The following is a 17,382-nucleotide window of genomic DNA, read 5'->3' on the forward strand; positions in this document are numbered from 1 at the left end:
AACTCGTCTATTGGGCATAGTCGACTTCTCTACTTGACGAAGGTCAACGCAGGAAGCTTTGGCACTACATTTTCGGTACAAAGACTTCGCCAAGTCAACTTAAGGACTCAATTAAGGACAGGCTTTCTGGCATTAGGGCATCTTGTTTGAAGGTTTTCAGGTTATGGGTGCTTGTATTATATGCAGTTTTGCTCGAAATAGCCGCATGGAAGTGACGTCACATACTTAAAGAAGAGTGACCATTTTCAAACAATGGGAAACATGTATGTATTTCGGGAGATCGACGCCTTTTTTTTTTGTCAAGGCCTTCCATCATTACAAATCCCCGGCCGCGGCACCAAGGACAGCAGACATCAAACTGACGACATACACCAACAGCGACTACCTCCTAACCGTGTGCCTCCCACCCCCCCCCCCCCCCCCCTCAAAGTATTGTTCTATGCTCAGTGGATGGCTAATTAACGGATGACAGCCACTCCAATTCATGATTACATTGAAGGTTAGTCGGGGGGAGGGGGGGGGGGGGGCGGGTTGAGCAACGACCGACTATTCAGTGACGAGAGACAATGACAATGACAATGACAATTCTTTATTTTACGAGGGTAACAGAATAAGCATTGGTATACTTTTTTGCATCTGGCCCTCGCCCTAAAGAGGGACTAAATCTACTATAATAACTACTACTACATACTTACATAATTAGTAAAACAGTATAAGTTTATGTACATAAGTGCATTATATGAAACATTGTAGTTTATAAATGTTCATGACAAGGTGCAAAGCAAAAATTTGCAAGTCAATTAGAGTAAGAATACTATGCAATAGTACATCAACTCTGTAAGACAATGGATATTATGCAGAACATCATAATTTCGTGAACAAAACAATAAATCAAAAGTGAGTGACTGTGTCCCAAAGGACATAACAATCAAGATTATCCTACATACGTGAGAGAGACACCCGTGAGATAATAATCGTTCAAATCACACGTGTGTATATCATGTAAATGAGGTCATGCCAAGCAAGTCTGGCGGGGACCTGTTTTTCCACTGCTTATGATGCCAAAGTCACCGAGACAAATGTCATTATAGAAACAAAAATTGCGCTCGCTAATTACCCTCGATGAATCTTTGGAACTAACACGTCCCGCCACACTTTCAGAGTGACGTTTCTTTGCTTTGACGTAATAGATTGTACGAGGCTTTAGAAGAGATCGAGGTTCCAAAACAAGCGTCTTTAATTTAGCTGCCTTGTCTGCAAGACTTTTTCAGTAAAATACACGTAAGTACAGTATATAGGATAAACAGAATACTACATGGCTTGCTGTGTCGTACCAGATTTACACTCGTTGCTTTTTCAAATAGTGAACAGCTCGCTTTCGCTCGCAGTTCAATATTTAAAAAAACAACTCGTGTAAATCTGGTACGACACAGCAAGCCATGTAGTATTCTCTATATATACTATTTTCATTAAATGGGATATATATTTGTTTTTGAAAGAATCTGTGCTGGTAGCTTCCCGTAAGGCATTCGGAAGAGCGTTCCAGAGACGGCCACCTGAATAAACTAGACTAGACTTAAATAAGTCTATCCTAGAAAGAGGAGTGTTAAATTTCATAAGGTGGTGTGAATTCTTCAAAGAGAACTTTGAACAAATGGTTTGGGGTAGAGTTTCAGATATAATTTTATGCATAAAGATTCCTTTGTTAAAAAGCAGTCTTGACTTTAGAGGTAAGATCCCTAAATGTATGTAGTCTAACTCTACTTTTAGCGCTCTTTTATGTAATCTGCTGAGTGGTTTTAAGGAATTTTCACTTGCGGAGTCCCATAGAGTGGATGCGTAAGAGAGAGAGAGAGAGAGAGAGAGAGAGAGAGAGAGAGAGAGAGAGAGAGAGAGAGAGAGAGAGAGAGAGAGAGAGAGAGAGAGAGAGGGAAAAGGAAGGGAGAGAGAAAGCGTTTTCGAATGTCTAATTTAACAGATGATTATGAATTAAACCGGATTATGCGTCTGCTGCCCCATTCGCGACGGTCGGCAACCCGGTGTACGATCATCTCACATATTCGACCGCCTCTCGCCTGCACGTTCTAACGAATTATTCCAACCCCACAATAGCACTCTTTTGCATCAAGTATGACTCCTTTGTCACTAAGACTCCCGTACCTAAGCTGTATACGAGCTGCTTTGGTAAAAACAAGCACATTTCTACCTTTGAGACCCACCGAGCAGCCATTTCCGGTGCTTCGTCGCCAAGATTTCTGACTTTAAAATATAAATACGGGAAAACGCAAATACATCTTCAAGATATTATGCATTTCGAAACAAAGTTAGTCATCGCAAAAGCAGTAGCTCACCTTTAATCCTGACAGAGATCAACAACTGTGTGGTAAAACAGGAAAATGAAGGCCGAATCGACGGTTGACCACTGTTCACCAGCTTACCACTTTATAGCCGGTTATCCCCCGTGCCTATTGCTGTTTACGGTAAACCACGTTCTGTGGCCACAGCTCGGCATGATATTTAGGCCAAAAAAAAAAATAGGTCTGTTTACGGTAACCCGACCGACCCTAGTTTTTTCGCGCGACCCTAGACTTTTTTTTGGCATTTGGGGAAAAAAAAAAAAAATCTCGGTTTTTTTGGCAAAATAACGTAAAAATATGGTTTTTGGGGAAAAAAAAAAAAAAAAATCCCGACCTACCGACCCTATTTTTTTGGCCTATGTTACCGTAAACAGACCTTTTTTTTTTTTGGGCCTTATTATTATGGCTCAAGCGGTTTGTTCGCTGTGCAACGTGTGTCCGTGTGGGCCGCTATTGTTGTAGTCACAGTCGCTTGAAAAGTGTGGTCTCTCTTGGATTCTCTCAACTTTACAGCTTTTTGCATTGTGTTCCAAATTACTTCTTATTTTTGTTAATTCGGACTGTTTCAGCTTCCATCCCCCTGCATTAGGAGGCTGGACTTGTTTTGTTTGTTCATTGTTCTGTGGTATGTGGAGCTTCCGCGAAGATCAACTACGCCTTTTGCTTTGACAGTGAGTAGACTTATTGTAGTCACATAGTCACTACTCAGTCAGATACGCTCGGATTCCCTCAAATTACTGCTTTCTGCCTGACGGAGTTGTAACTTTATTATTGTCTCCAGTTCTTTTGTCTGTGCGTGTGAAGAGGCTACTTCGGCCTGTGTTTTAGCCAGCGAGTCAGTAAGGACAATTACTTCTTTTGACTGCAGTGTCAACGTATTGTATCTCTGATGTGACAGCCGCGGCGTCATATTATTATGCGTATCTAGCATTGTCTCAGCTTTGTGGCTTCCATTCGTTTTGAATGTGCATGTGGAGTTATTCACAACGCTTGTATCAGTTATGACAGTGACACGGGGGATAACCGGTCAAAGGCCGAACGGAGGCCGAAGGCCGCTCCTGACACGTGTCAAGGCAAGTTTTGTCTGTTTTCTGGGTATTGTTTGATTTATGTCGGGATTTAAGGTAAGCTACTGATTCAGCGATGACTAAATTTGTTTCTCGATGCACAAAAAGTCAGGGAGCGATTGCTATTTGCCGGTAAATAGCCTTCAAAGCTGAAAATGTCGGCGATCGAGCACCGGAAATGGCTGTTCGATGGGTTTTGCAAGTAGAAATGTGCTTTATTTCACCAAATCAGCTCGTATTTGGTATGGGTACGGGATTCTAGAGGACGAAGGAGTCATAAGAGGTGCAAAGAAGTGCTATTTGGGAGTAGAATAAATCTTCCGAGCCAGTAGACAAGAGAAGGTCATATTTGAGAGATGCGCGTAGGCCGATAGTCTTTCCGACAAGCGAATGATACAGCAGATTAATCATTCGTTTTGATCAAAAACATAGTCTCTAGTTTTTATGAATGAGTTTTTTAATTAAAACAATCACGAGAACTCTCTCGCTTACCCTTAAATCTTTATCCTTGTAAAATAAAGTTATCTCTCTCTCATAGTTTCTTTTTGGCCTTGTGGCAAGTCTTCTCTCACTCGTTGAAATAATAAAAAAACTGTTGATAACACATGGTACCCGGGGGGAGGGGGGGGGTAAGTTAACGCAAGGGCAGCTGATAGCGGTGTCATTTGATGTCTGATTCGATCGCGGGGATGCATCGGCCGTATTTTTTTTTTTTTTTGGGGGGGGGGGGGTAGCAGCAGATGTTGCCTGGAAGCGTCGTTTTGCACTCTGTGTCTCTGCCCGGGTTTGGGGAGGGGGTGGGGGGGGGGGGGCTTGTGTGTGTGGAGTTAGCATGTCATATGTATATATATATACATATCAGTAAAAATGGAAGTACCCCGTATCTATTATTTGGACAGTGTTATTTCCCTGAACTAGATTGTTTGACCAAAGAGGAACAGCAAGTGCCTTTTCCGGTGCACAAGAGACCAGTCTTTCTTTTGGAAAATGTATATATATTGTGTGAGAACCCTCTCTCTTCTAAGCCTGAGTTAATGATTCAGTCATTTGAATGGGAAAAAACATTTCTTATGCTTACCACAAACAAAATAGTAGCAGAAAGGTTGTTCAATTATCAATTTTTACCAATGTTACTATGTATGGGGACAATATCTTGTACAGTGGACTCCCTCCTCCTCCCCCCCCTTCCAATTGAAGTCTTACGGTCCTGATTTTACTAGGTTAATGTTCATAACAAATGTACATTTACCAATATTTTAAGACTCCTTCCCTTTTAAAACCTGTTTTCTGAAGGTCTTACATGAAGGGTTCCACTGTATGTTGTTGTTGGTTTTTTTAACCATAAAACACACTGGTTGAACTGAAGTGATGATGATGATGATGATGATGATGATGATGATGATGATGATGATGATGATGATGATGATGATGATGATGATGATGATGGCGACAGCGGGCACAATCTCTGCACATTTCTGTATACACATAAATGTATGTATACATGTATCAATGTATGTCAGCACGCCTGTGTGACGGAGATATTTTTTTTTTTTTAAATATTTCCAAGTGTTGTTTGTGACATTGCAGGAACCATAGGATTTGGCATGTATTTGTGTGGTGTTTAGGTATGTACCTTGAATGTTTACTTTTGTTACCATAAGCTCATCAAGTTTTTGTTACTGTTTATTTATCATATCGTTATATTAAATGCAGATGTTTACGAAGAAATGTAAATTTGGGGCTGATTAAGTGAGTGAATACAAAATGATGGTGTTTGACCATGCTCAGGTTTGACTGTACAGTAATAACACAAATAAGATATCTCTCTCTCTCTCTACTTTTTTTTTATTTTTACTGTGAGTAATCATTAAAATGTGCATGTGTTTCAAAAGTTTGTGTGTGCGTCCCTGTCATACATAAACTTTGGGCATTTGTGTTTTCATCCATTTTATGATAGTTGTATGATTACATGATCAGAGCATTGTGTTTGTTGTGAAGAAATACCGGCACACGTCACTCCAGTTTCTTGGCAACTAAATGCAAACCATTAATTTTGTAAAACCATCATCTGAATACACAATTTACTGATGCAGTGATGGTGTGTGATGAATGATGTTTACAACCGGCAAAGGTTTTTTTTTCAACAAAATATTGTTGTGAGTTTCGTTTTAGTGTTTAAATCAAAATACAAAACTTACTGCAGTAAACCCTTGGTCTTTTACTTTCATTTCTGATGAACGGAAAATGTTTGTGGATGGATGAGAATGTGTTTTATAGTCATAGGACTCTTTGTTAGATTGTTTGTGAAATAGAAAAACAAGTCACTTCCTTTATCACAATTTCTAACTGCAGAAGACCCAGAGACATTACACTCAAGATTCAAAGTTTAATGTCCATATATTAAAAACATTATAAATTGCCTCGCAGTGTCAGGCGGTTTAACATATATAAATATCATCTCGATCACTAACAATTTAAAATTTCACTAAAAAGATCCACAACATTCTTTGCAATCACTCATGAATACAGACATCCACATTAACACAGGCACAGGCACGCAGGCTCGCCCGCACACAAGCAAACACACACACATACACTAACTATCTTCCTTTGTATGCTCTCTCTCGTCTCCCTTTTCCGTAATTAAACTTAAAATGAATTAAAATTGCTCAGCGTAGACTGTATTGTACACCTAAAATTAGAATATCTAAAATGATACGAAAACAGAAAGGTATATGGATATAACCGATGAGGAAACAATGTCTGCCCTGGTCTCTCAAAATAATGGAGTAATTTGTGTGTGTGTGTGTGTGTGTGTGTGTGTGTGTGTGTGTGCGTGCGTGCATGCGTGTGTGTGTGTGTGTGTGTGTTTGTGTGTTATTACTGTACGTACAGATCATAACTCAGGTTAATAATTCACCGTCTTACAAAAACGTTGTCAATGACAACAGAGGCACACAAATGCAACAAGAGAGACACAGCAATAGAATAAGAACAGATGCAAGAAATGTAGAAAACCAAAAAAAAGGAACAAGGAGTGTGAAGCAACATCAAAACATTTTGTCAATCTGTCGGTCTTGAACGGAATTATCAAACATCAACTATATTCTTGAAGTTGGGCTAACCAAAAAGCGAAACGGGTCGAGATTGTTTCAGCGAATATAGGACCTAATTTATAATTTGCATAACCAAATTTCTGTACACACTTTCAGAGTAAACATGTCATACTTAGATATATTACTATTCAGGGGTCTTTACGCAATATGTTGATACAATTCTTATTTGTCTGCTATTTCTAAAATGAAACAGATAAATTAACCTACTATTCAGCTTTCAAGTTGAAGTGCAATCACATAGTCCGCATTGAGTCAAAGGTTGTTTCATAAAAATTCCAATCCCTTTAATAATTTGAAATAATAAGGTCCCCACAGAGCCCCCCACCATCCACCCCCCCCCCCACCATCCACACCACACCCCCCCCCCCCCCCACCGGAAATAATGTTATCAAAGACATTAAAAGAAGAAGAAGAAAAAACAAACACGATTTGGCAATATCGCCAGGAAGAACTTTTATCCAAAGTCTCTGTTCAATAGTTTTCTTGGAATCACTCTACACACTGGCCAACACATACCAATACCAACACCCTTGTCTCGATTCCTGGTCTAACTGTCAAAAAAACACATTCAGTCAAAACAGTTTATGAAACAACACATTTCAGTACTATTGGAAATTTGCTGCTGATCACTACTGGCAAATGGCTACACTGCACTGGTGCATTTTTCGCAGTGACGCGTAAGGCAGGCTTTCCATTTATATACTTTGGAACAGCCCCCACAGACATATCGCCTGCCCTCGTGGCTTCTCCTCCTGTGGTCGGCCAGACTGCTTCTACTAGCAAAGGCCATGATACACAACTTGCACCCATATGGTTTCTGGCCACCACATGAATGGGAGTGCTGTGTTAACATTTTTTGTATTGCAAACTTCTTTGCACATTTGTGGCACTCAAAAGGTCTTTCATCTGAGTGTTTGTTCTTGTGGTGTATTTCGAGCAACTTTGGTCGTTTGAACGTTTTAAGGCACCCTGGTTCTGTACACACCACGAGTTCACCTTGGTAGTGCACTTCCCTTATATGTCTCTTCAGATTATTGCCATAGGCGAACGATTTGCCACAATGGTGCCATATGGCCGGAGCAGCGGATCCGGATGGACCTGGCACAGGTCCATCTACTTCTTCCTCCACCTCCTTTGCCACAAGAACCATTTCTTCGTCTTCAGACTGCATCTGTATAAACAGATGCTCCAAACCCATTAGAATGAGTGTGTGTGGGTGTGTATGTATGTGTATGTGCGTGTGTGCGTGCGTGCGTGCGTGTGTGTGTGTGGGTGTATACGAGAGACAGCTATTTGGCTTAGTGTGTGTGCCGTTATCTAAGGGCAACAGGGTACGCGTGCTTCTAAGTTGATCACTATTTACATTGACAATGATGCACAGAACCGTTTTGCTGCACTGTACAGATGTACGCTTTTCCGAAATTTCGTTCACACGTGCCGCGTCTGCTATCCAGTTCGCGGTAGGATTAGAATATACCAAAACGATGTCAAATACGAGCTGATTTGGTGAAATAAAGCACATTTCTACTTGCGAAACCCATCGAACAGCCATTAGGCTAAGCGAGAGAGTTCTCGTGATTGTTTTAATTAAAAAACTCATTCATAAAAACTAGAGACTATGTTTTTGATCAAAACGAATAATTAATCTGCTGTATCATTCGCTTGTCGGAAAGACTATCGGCCTACGCGCATCTCTCAAATATGACCTTCTCTTGTCTACTGGCTCGGAAGATTTATTCTACTCCCAAATAGCACTTCTTTGCACCTCTTATGACTCCTTCGTCCTCTAGAATCCCGTACCCATACCAAATACGAGCTGATTTGGTGAAATAAAGCACATTTCTACTTGCAAAACCCATCGAACAGCCATTTCCGGTGCTCGATCGCCGACATTTTCAGCTTTGAAGGCTATTTACGGGCAAATAGCAATCGCTCCCTGACTTTTTATGCATCGAGAAACAAATTTAGTCATCGCTGAATCAGTAGCTTACCTTAAATCCCGACATAAATCAAACAATACCTAGAAAACAGACAAAACTTGCCTTGACACGTGTCATGAGCGGCCTTCGTCCTCCGTTCGGCCTTTGACAGGTTATCCCCCGTGTATACGGTCTTGCTGCGTTGCATTGCTTTCAGTTTCATTCTGTGAGTTCGACAGCTACTTGACTAAATGTTGTATTTTCGCCTTACGCGACTTGTTTTTAGTTACGATAACTTCAGACGATGAAGGATCAGCTTACACAATTTTGTGGCCGAGTTCATTCACTATGTAGAAGAACCTTTCACATTGTTTTATGTGTGTGTGTGCAGAGAAAGCAAAAACAAATAACGTTCAACGTATGAGTTATGACAATGAGTACCATTTATAATTCAAATTGAATGCTTGAACACCTGTGTTTATTGTGGTTTTGATGTTCCAGGTGTCGACGGCACGTACGGGCGTAAATTAGGAAACAAGCACAGCGTCAGTCAACCTACGCATGTGGAAGGAGACACCAGGGAAGAGAGATAATATGCGACGAATCAAGTCCTTGGATGGCAGACAACTTGCAGGCAACAAAACACAGCAAAAGTGAATCGTCAGTCCTGAGTGGCATATTGTGAAATGTATTGACCTTTTATCGTGACAAATGCAATGGACAGCAATTCTGTAGAATTCTTTCGTTTTGGCTTGGATGTAACTCAGTGACAGCGTGAAAAGAAAGGACTCTGAGTCATTCGTGAAACTCGACCGTCGTCATCACCAGTGACGTCATCACTAAAGCGAAACCGACACAAACAACAATGTCGTCAACAACTTCATTAATACAAAGACAATAAACAACCATCGATTTGGAGAAGAAAAAACACACGCAACTGCAACAAACAATTTATCCCAAAACAGCACATCTTCACCACAAGGAGAGAAACGATATCAACCAAACCGAGGAACGTGATTGTAAACCATTTTCAACTCAAAGCTTGACTATTTCCATCGTAAGAGGAAGCGATAGAATCACTGAAACAAAGAACTTCATGCTTAGCCCAGCGTTCATGTCACCTCCGTCTTGACATATTTGTCGCCGCTTTCCACAAATACTGTGAGCCATGGCAATGAAACGCATGACATGCGGGAATCTTCAGTTCATCCTGGGCCTAGCGCTGGGAATCACCGCGTCATTCATGTTGACGTCATACCGGCAAATGTCGCAATCTAGCGTGATGGTACACCTAGACTCGCGAGAGCATATTAAATCGAACCAAGACCTGCATGACCTGGACGAGCACGCGTTCCACGAGATGATGGAAAAGAATCAAAACATCCCATCGGTCGGCGGAGGCGAGGCTAAGGCTGTCAAGTTTGAGGATGAGCACGCGCATCATGGTAAGTGATGATGATAATGGTGGTAATCTTGATGCTGATGCTGATGCTGATGCTGATGCTGATGATGATGATGATGATGATGTGGTGATGATGATGATGATGATGATGATGATGTGGTGATGATGATGATGATGATGATGATGATGATGATGATGATGATGATGATGATGAAGATAATGAGTTTGATCGTAGTTTTGATGATAAAGCTGAGGAGGAGGAGGAGTAGAAGTAAATGAGGAAGAAGAAGAAGAAGAAGAGGAGGAGGACGTCGACGACGACAATAATGATAAATCAGATCAGTTGGATGATGATAACGACGATGAATTCTCCTTGTTTAATAAGGAAAGTTAAAACAAGTCGCGTAAGGCGAAATTACTACATTTAGTCAAGCTGTGGAACTCACAGAATGAAACTAAACGCACTGCATTTTTTCACAATGACCGTAGTCCGCCGCTTGTGCAAAACGGAGTGAAACTGACGAGCCTGTTCAGCGCGGTAGTGGTTTCGCTGTGCTGCATAGCACGCTTTTCTGTACCTCTCATCGTTTGAACTTTCTGAGCGTGTTTTTAATCCAAACATATCATATCTATATGTTTTTTGGAATCAGGAACTGACAAGGATCATGAAATTGTTTTTAAATTGACTTCAGAAATTTTATTTTGATCATAATTTTTATATTTTTAATTTTCAGAGCTTGTTTTTAATTCGAATATAACATATTTATATGTTTTTAGAATCAGAAAATGATGAAGAATAAGATTAACGTAATTTTGGATCGTTTTATAAACAAAAACATTTTAATTACAATTTTCAGATTTTTAATGACCAAACTCATTAATTAATTTGTATGCCTCCAAGCTGAAATGCAATACCAAAGTCCGGCCTTTGTCGAAGATTGCTTGGCCAAAATTTCAATTAATTTGATTGAAAAATGAGGGTGTGACAGTGCCGCCTCAACTTTTATAAAAAGCCGGATATGACGTCATCAAAGACATTTATTCGAAAAATGTAAAAAAAAGGTCTGAGGATATCATACCCAGGCACTCTCATGTAAAATTTCATAAAGATCGGTCCAGTAGTTTACTCTGAATCGCTCTACACACACACACACACACACACACACACACACACACACACACACACACACACTTACACACACACACACACACACACACACATACACACGCAAACACACACACACACATACACACACACGCAAACACACACACACATACACACACATACATACACCACGACCCTCGTCTCGATTCCCCCTCTATGTTAAAACATTTAGTCAAAACTTGACTAAATGTAAAAAGGACAATTGACCGATCTGGTACAACCTGAGCCAACAAATTACTTAACTACCTTCTAAATCTGTCACTTAGAAGACAAAAGCCCCTCCCCCCTCCCCCCTCCCCCCCCCCCTTCCGGAAAATTCTGATAAAAATCAAGGAAAATTGAGCAATCTGGTGCAATCTTAGCATCAGTAAATCTTTATTTTCATTTTTTTGTCTGTCCTTGTTTGGGTTTTTTTGGCTAGGGGAGGAGGGGTTCCGAAAACCTCGGAAACTCATTGTCATTGTCTCTCTGTTCGTACGCGTGCGTCGTGGGTGTTTGTACCCCTGTGCATATGTGTGTTTCTCTGCGTATGTGTCTTTCTGTTGGTATGTTTGCCCACACACACAGACACACACAGACAGAATTTTCAATTTGGTATATATTTGATTGATGTTTAAAAAAAAAGTATAACCTATTTCATGTGACCCTAGTCATACACACACACACACACACACACACACACACACACACACACACACACACACACACACACACACACACACACACACACACACACACACACACACACACACACACACCCTCATCATTCATAGTTATTATGACACCATTCAACATTACTACGTAACAACGTTTATCACAAACAATGTTTGTCTTGAGATGACGACACGGCGGCCCGTGACCTGGCGAAGAAGGTGCGCGTGCTGGTGTGGGTCATGACGGGGCCCCAGAACCTGGACAAGAAGGCCGTGCACGTGCGCAACACGTGGGGCAAGCGGGTCAACAAGCTGCTCTTCATGAGCTCGCAGTGGAACTCCACGTTCCCCACCATCGGTCTCAACGTGTCTGAGGGCAGGGAGCACCTGACGGCCAAGACCATGCAGGCGTTTCGCTACGTGTACGAGAAGCATTTCGACGAGGCTGACTGGTTCATGAAGGCTGACGACGACACCTACCTCATCGCGGAGAACCTGAGGTACATGCTGTCCTCGTACGACACCAACCAGCCGATCTACTTTGGACACATCTTTCATGTGAGAGGAGGGTGGTGGATGTGAAGTATGAGACTGAGGAGGGGTAGTGGTGGTGGTGGTGGTAGGGGGGGGGGGTGTTGGTGGAGTGGAGATAAGCGGGGACATTCCCGAGAGAGAGAACTCAGAACTCAGAACGGTTTATTGTACTAAGGCCACAGACCCATATTATAACCAAGGGGAATGGGGGAAGAACAAAAACAGAAACAATACAAAAACACAACAACAACCATGAAATAAATACGTGAAAAACATTACTGCTACTTGAACTCCGAAACATTAAACATCAACGTATTCATTTACAATATACCTATGGAAAACAATTGTCTTCGTCTGATTGCATAATATATAATTTTTGCAAGGGATCTACACCGTATGGAGTCTCTACATCTTAAAGGACCATAACAGGCTCTTTTTAAGGTCAGATAAAGCAGGTGGGGTTGATTTAATGATATAGGTAAGCATCTAAAGATGCAAAAAAAGCGAACAGTAAATCACAGGTTTTGTGTTGCACCAGTCTAATTTTACACAAAATGCATGCTCAAAAAGCGGCCACATTCGTCTGCTACGCGAGACTTCAAAATCCCCGCGGCGGCAAGCCGTTGGCTGTGACGTCACATGCAGGCGTCGGAAGCGAAAGTAGCGACGCTCGGTCTGCGTCTTTTCTGCAGCCGTGGATGCGCGCGTACTCCCGACATCATGCCGAGAGAGTGTGCTGCTGCCGTATGTTCGAAGTTGCAAAAAAAGGACTCAGGCTTGAGTTTTCATTTGTTTCCATCCGACTCAAGGCTCAAGCAGGAATGGGCTGTGAAAATAAATCGGCTGGACCCCAAAAAAACAACAACAAAAAAACAACAACAACAACAACAACAACACTATTGTTGAGAAACCAGCGAAACTACATCAACAATAACAATAACAACCACAACAGCATTGTTGAGAAACCAGCGAAACTGTATCAACAATAACAACAACAACCACAGTACAACATTGGCCGGACAACAACTACAACAACGACAACAACACTGACAACTCAAAACCCAAGAACAACTACAATGTCACCAACACCACCAACAACAGCTTTAAACTGATAAACAGTAGGTGGAACACGATTGATTTGACACGTAACAATCTTGATTTCATCTACGACGACGACAACAACAACATTAACTCAAATTCGAGAACATATACGTCTTCAACAACATAACCAACAACAAATCCGATAGAACTTCAACTACAATCTCAACAGTGATCATGGGCTGCCTAATCTATTTGCTGAGTCTGGCAGACATTTGACTTCCACCCTTGAGAGAGAATGGTTTTTCTTCGCAAACTCCGTGCCTCAAACCTGACAAAGAGGATACAACTCTACACAAGAAAATTGGTTGGTTAAAATCAACATGGCCGAAGCAATGTTTTCATAAAAGAAGCGGTATTGTACGGGCACATGTTAAATTTGGGTTAGCCTACATGTGTTGCAGAGTATTTGAAAATCCGTAGGCATGAAAACATGCAAAGAAGAGTGATAGGTCCATATTGTGAATATACATGTAGTCAAGGGGATAAATTGATTACTTATGTTTCACACTAGTTTTGCTGTTGCAGCAGTTCCTCTCATGAACGGACACCCTTGGGCCAGTGCAAACCTGTCCGTACGTTGCAGGTGGCCGGTCACGGGAGAGCCCGCCCCCCCCCCCCCCCCCCCCCCATCACACACCCACAGGCACACTGACAGACTGAGTGAGTCTTTGCTACTGGTGAACGAGCTCTACTTGTCCTGAAAACAATAAGGTCAAACTACTACAACTTATAACTGAAAGGAAGAAACTGTCCTGTAAAATTGACGTTAAATCAACGGTGTCAGAAAAAGAGAGATAAAGGAAATCCTCAAATTCCTGAGGATACAGGCACCCCATGAAAGCAGCCACGAACATACTCACAGAGGCACACATGCTTGTGCAGATACTTTGCAAAAATATGAATTGAAAACCTGCATAATTATGTGGTAATTTCTTTTTTGTGTGTGTGGCTTTACTGTCCAGTTTTCTCTTTCGTCTCTCTTACCCCTCGCTTACCCACCCCACACCCCCTTTACCCAGCCCCGACAGCACAAATTTGTAATCTGCAAGGCAGAGTACACATTTTCTAAAAGGAAGACTACTCCTCTTCAATTATATCCAGAGATCTTCCAGCTGTCTCCACCATAAGCCAAGTGGTCGAGTCTTATACCCCCTTTCCACACAACCGTTCTAGGTCCCGTTCCTGTACCGACCAAGGAACGGTGCGGGCACGGGAGGGATCGGGACAGAACCGCAATGAACGTAACTGATCGTTAACGGAACTGCTTTGAACGGTAGGGACGGCTGAGTTTGGGCTGCATGTTCAAATTTTTAGCCGTTCCCCTCCCGATCAGAATGAACGGTAATGGAACCTCAACCCATCAGTAACGAAACGCTTGGATCGTTAAAGGAACTTAAAACAACGGTAACGCAACGGTAGCGCTCTCACACACTGAGTTGTCATACCCGCATTCCACACATCCGTTCTAGGTCCCGTTCCCTATGGTCAGACGCTGCTGAGAGATGAAAAACAAGTCGCGTAAGGCGAAAAATACATTTAGTCAAGCTCAGTCGAACTCAGAGAATGAAACTGAACGCATTGCATTTTTTCCGCAAGACCGTACACTCGTAGCACCGTCTGTCCACCGCTCGTGGCAAAGGCAGTGACATTAACAATCCAGAAAAGCGCGGTAGCGGTTGCGCTGAGGAGGATAGCACGCTTTTCTATATCTCTATTCTTTTTAACTCTCTGAATGTGTTTTTAATCCAAACATATCATATCTATACGTTTTTGGAATAAGGAACGGACAAGGAATAAGACGAAATTGTTTTTAAATCGACTTCGGAAATTTAATTTTATTCATAATTTTTATATTTTTAATTTTCAGAGCTTGTTGGCTCACGTAAGTGTAGCCTATGCGATGCTAACTTTTGTCTGTCTGTGCGTGCGTGCGTGCGTGCGTGCGTATGTATGTATGTCTGTGGTAGAAACTTTAACATTTGAAGACGTCACATTACATTGACGTCACATTATGACGTAAGAGGGTTAGACGTCACGCGAAGGAATTACTGAAAGTCTCGGTCATTGATATTTTGAGCGGGCCGAGACTAGTTGGCAGTCGTGTCCCTGTAAGTAGGCTACATGCAGACAGACAGATCTAGATCTAGTGTCTCGCTTTCTTGCACAGTTTCACCTATGCTCTTTCTGTGTGTGTGTGTGTGTGTGTGTGTATGTGTGACGGAGTGATTGAGTTTGTGTTACTGTTTGTCGATTTCTTACGTGAGCCTTGAAGGCTTCGCCTCTTGTTTTTAATCCGAACATAACATATTTATATGTTTTTGTAATCAGAAAATGATGAAGAATACGATAAACGGATCGTTTTATAAAAAAAATAATTTTAATTACTATTTTTAGATTTTTAATGACCAAAGTCATTAATTATTTTTAAGCCTTCAAGCTGAAATGCAATCCCAAAGTCCGACCTTCGTCGAAGATTGCTTGGCCAAAATGTCGATCAATTTGATTGAAAAATGAGAGTGTGACAGTTCCGCCTCAACTTTTACAAAAAGCCGGATATGACGTCATCAAAGACATTTATCGAAAAAAAGAAAACAAGTTCGGGGATATCATTCCCAGGAACTCTCATGTAAAATTTCATAAAGATCGGTCCAGTAGTTTAGTCTGAATCGCTCTACATACACACACACACACAGACACAGACACACACACAAACACACTCACACAAAAACACACACACACACACACACACACACACACACACACACACACACACACACACACACACACACACACACACATACACAACGACCCTCGTCTCGATTCTCCCTCTATGTTAAAACATTTAGTCAAAACTTGACTCGGGTGATCGTCAAGCCGAACGGCCGTACACTAAAACAAAACGTACGATGTTACTCAGGTGATCGTCAAGCCGAACGGCCGTACGCTAAAACAAAACGTACGATGTTACTCGGGTGATCGTCAAGCCGAACGGCCGTACGCTAAAACAAAACGTACGATGTTACTCAGGTGATCGTCAAGCCGAACGGCCGTACACTAAAACAAAACGTACGATGTTACTCAGGTGATCGTCAAGCCGAACGGCCATACGCTAAAACAAAACGTACGATGTTACTCAGGTGAAAGACATGCCGAACGGCTACGCGAGTGGCGGGGGAGGCTACGTCCTGAGCAAGGAGGCCCTCAGACGGCTGGCCACTCAAGGACACAACACCTCCATATGTCGCCAGGACGGAGGGTCAGAGGACAAGGAGGTGGGCAGGTGTATGACGAGGATGGGGATCAAGCTCCTCCAGTCTGTAGACCGCCTGGGCCGCTCCCGCTTCCACTGCTTCGGGCCCGAGACACATCTCCAAGGCGGCTACCCCGAGTGGTATCTGTCCCGCGATGCCAATGGCGCCAAAAAGGTATACGTGCGACTTTAATAATATACATTGGAAGCTCCCTTTTTGCGTGTCATTGTGTTGTGTATGTGATGTATTGTTTTGTGTAGTGTAGTGTTGTGTGGTGTTGTATGGCGTTGTGTTGTGTTGAGTTGTGTTGTGCTGTGGTGTGGTTTGGTGTTGTGTTGTGTTGTGTTGCGTTGTGATGCGTTGCGTTGCGTTGCGATGCGTTGGGTTGGGTTGTGTTGTGTTGTGATGTGGTGTTGCGTTGCAATGCGTTGCGTTGTGTCGTGTCGTGTCGTGTTGTGTTGTGTTAGCTTAAACAGTGCAATTCATTTATATTAGGTGTGCGAAGTAATTAATCATTCATCTATGGTCTGTATATGTGTTCCAGGGCCTTGACAACATCAGCGACTATCCCATCACCTTCCATTACATCCATTCTGCCAAAATGTACGCCCTGGAGTATTTCGTCTACCACTTGCGGCCCTTCGGCATCCTTTCCAAGCCTCAGGATCTCAACCTGGACCTCAAACACTAGAGCTGAAGTCACACGCCCATACGGTGTCGAAAATCAACTCGAATGTGATCATGATTGCAATAATTGTTCAAGCTAACAATAAGCAATGTTACTAATGGTTGTTTGAATGGAATCATGATTGCTGTG

General features: G+C 42.1%; 2 protein-coding genes across 2 annotated transcripts in view; both read left to right on the plus strand.

Annotated features, from left to right (window-relative positions):
- The first annotated feature begins 2,776 nt into the window (after positions 1-2,776).
- The window catches only part of LOC138982969 (glycoprotein-N-acetylgalactosamine 3-beta-galactosyltransferase 1-like), a 62,648-nt gene continuing 48,042 nt past the window's right edge, over positions 2,777-17,382 (plus strand). The window contains exon 1 of the mRNA XM_070356362.1: positions 2,777-3,028. The gene's annotated coding sequence lies outside the window, so the exon portion shown is untranslated. The remainder of the gene's footprint in view (positions 3,029-17,382) is intronic.
- LOC138982970 (glycoprotein-N-acetylgalactosamine 3-beta-galactosyltransferase 1-like) overlaps positions 8,939-17,382 on the plus strand; it is a 10,467-nt gene continuing 2,023 nt past the window's right edge. Inside the window, exons 1-4 of the mRNA XM_070356363.1 lie at positions 8,939-9,904; positions 11,864-12,237; positions 16,452-16,739; positions 17,110-17,382. The exon at positions 17,110-17,382 is cut by the window's right edge and continues 2,023 nt beyond it. Of these exons, the coding sequence (XP_070212464.1) occupies positions 9,628-9,904; positions 11,864-12,237; positions 16,452-16,739; positions 17,110-17,256 (1,086 nt within the window). The 5' untranslated portion in view covers positions 8,939-9,627 and the 3' untranslated portion in view covers positions 17,257-17,382. The remainder of the gene's footprint in view (positions 9,905-11,863; positions 12,238-16,451; positions 16,740-17,109) is intronic.

Source organism: Littorina saxatilis, linkage group LG12, assembly GCF_037325665.1.
Source record: "Littorina saxatilis isolate snail1 linkage group LG12, US_GU_Lsax_2.0, whole genome shotgun sequence".
In the NCBI taxonomy this organism is placed as follows: domain Eukaryota; kingdom Metazoa; phylum Mollusca; class Gastropoda; order Littorinimorpha; family Littorinidae; genus Littorina; species Littorina saxatilis.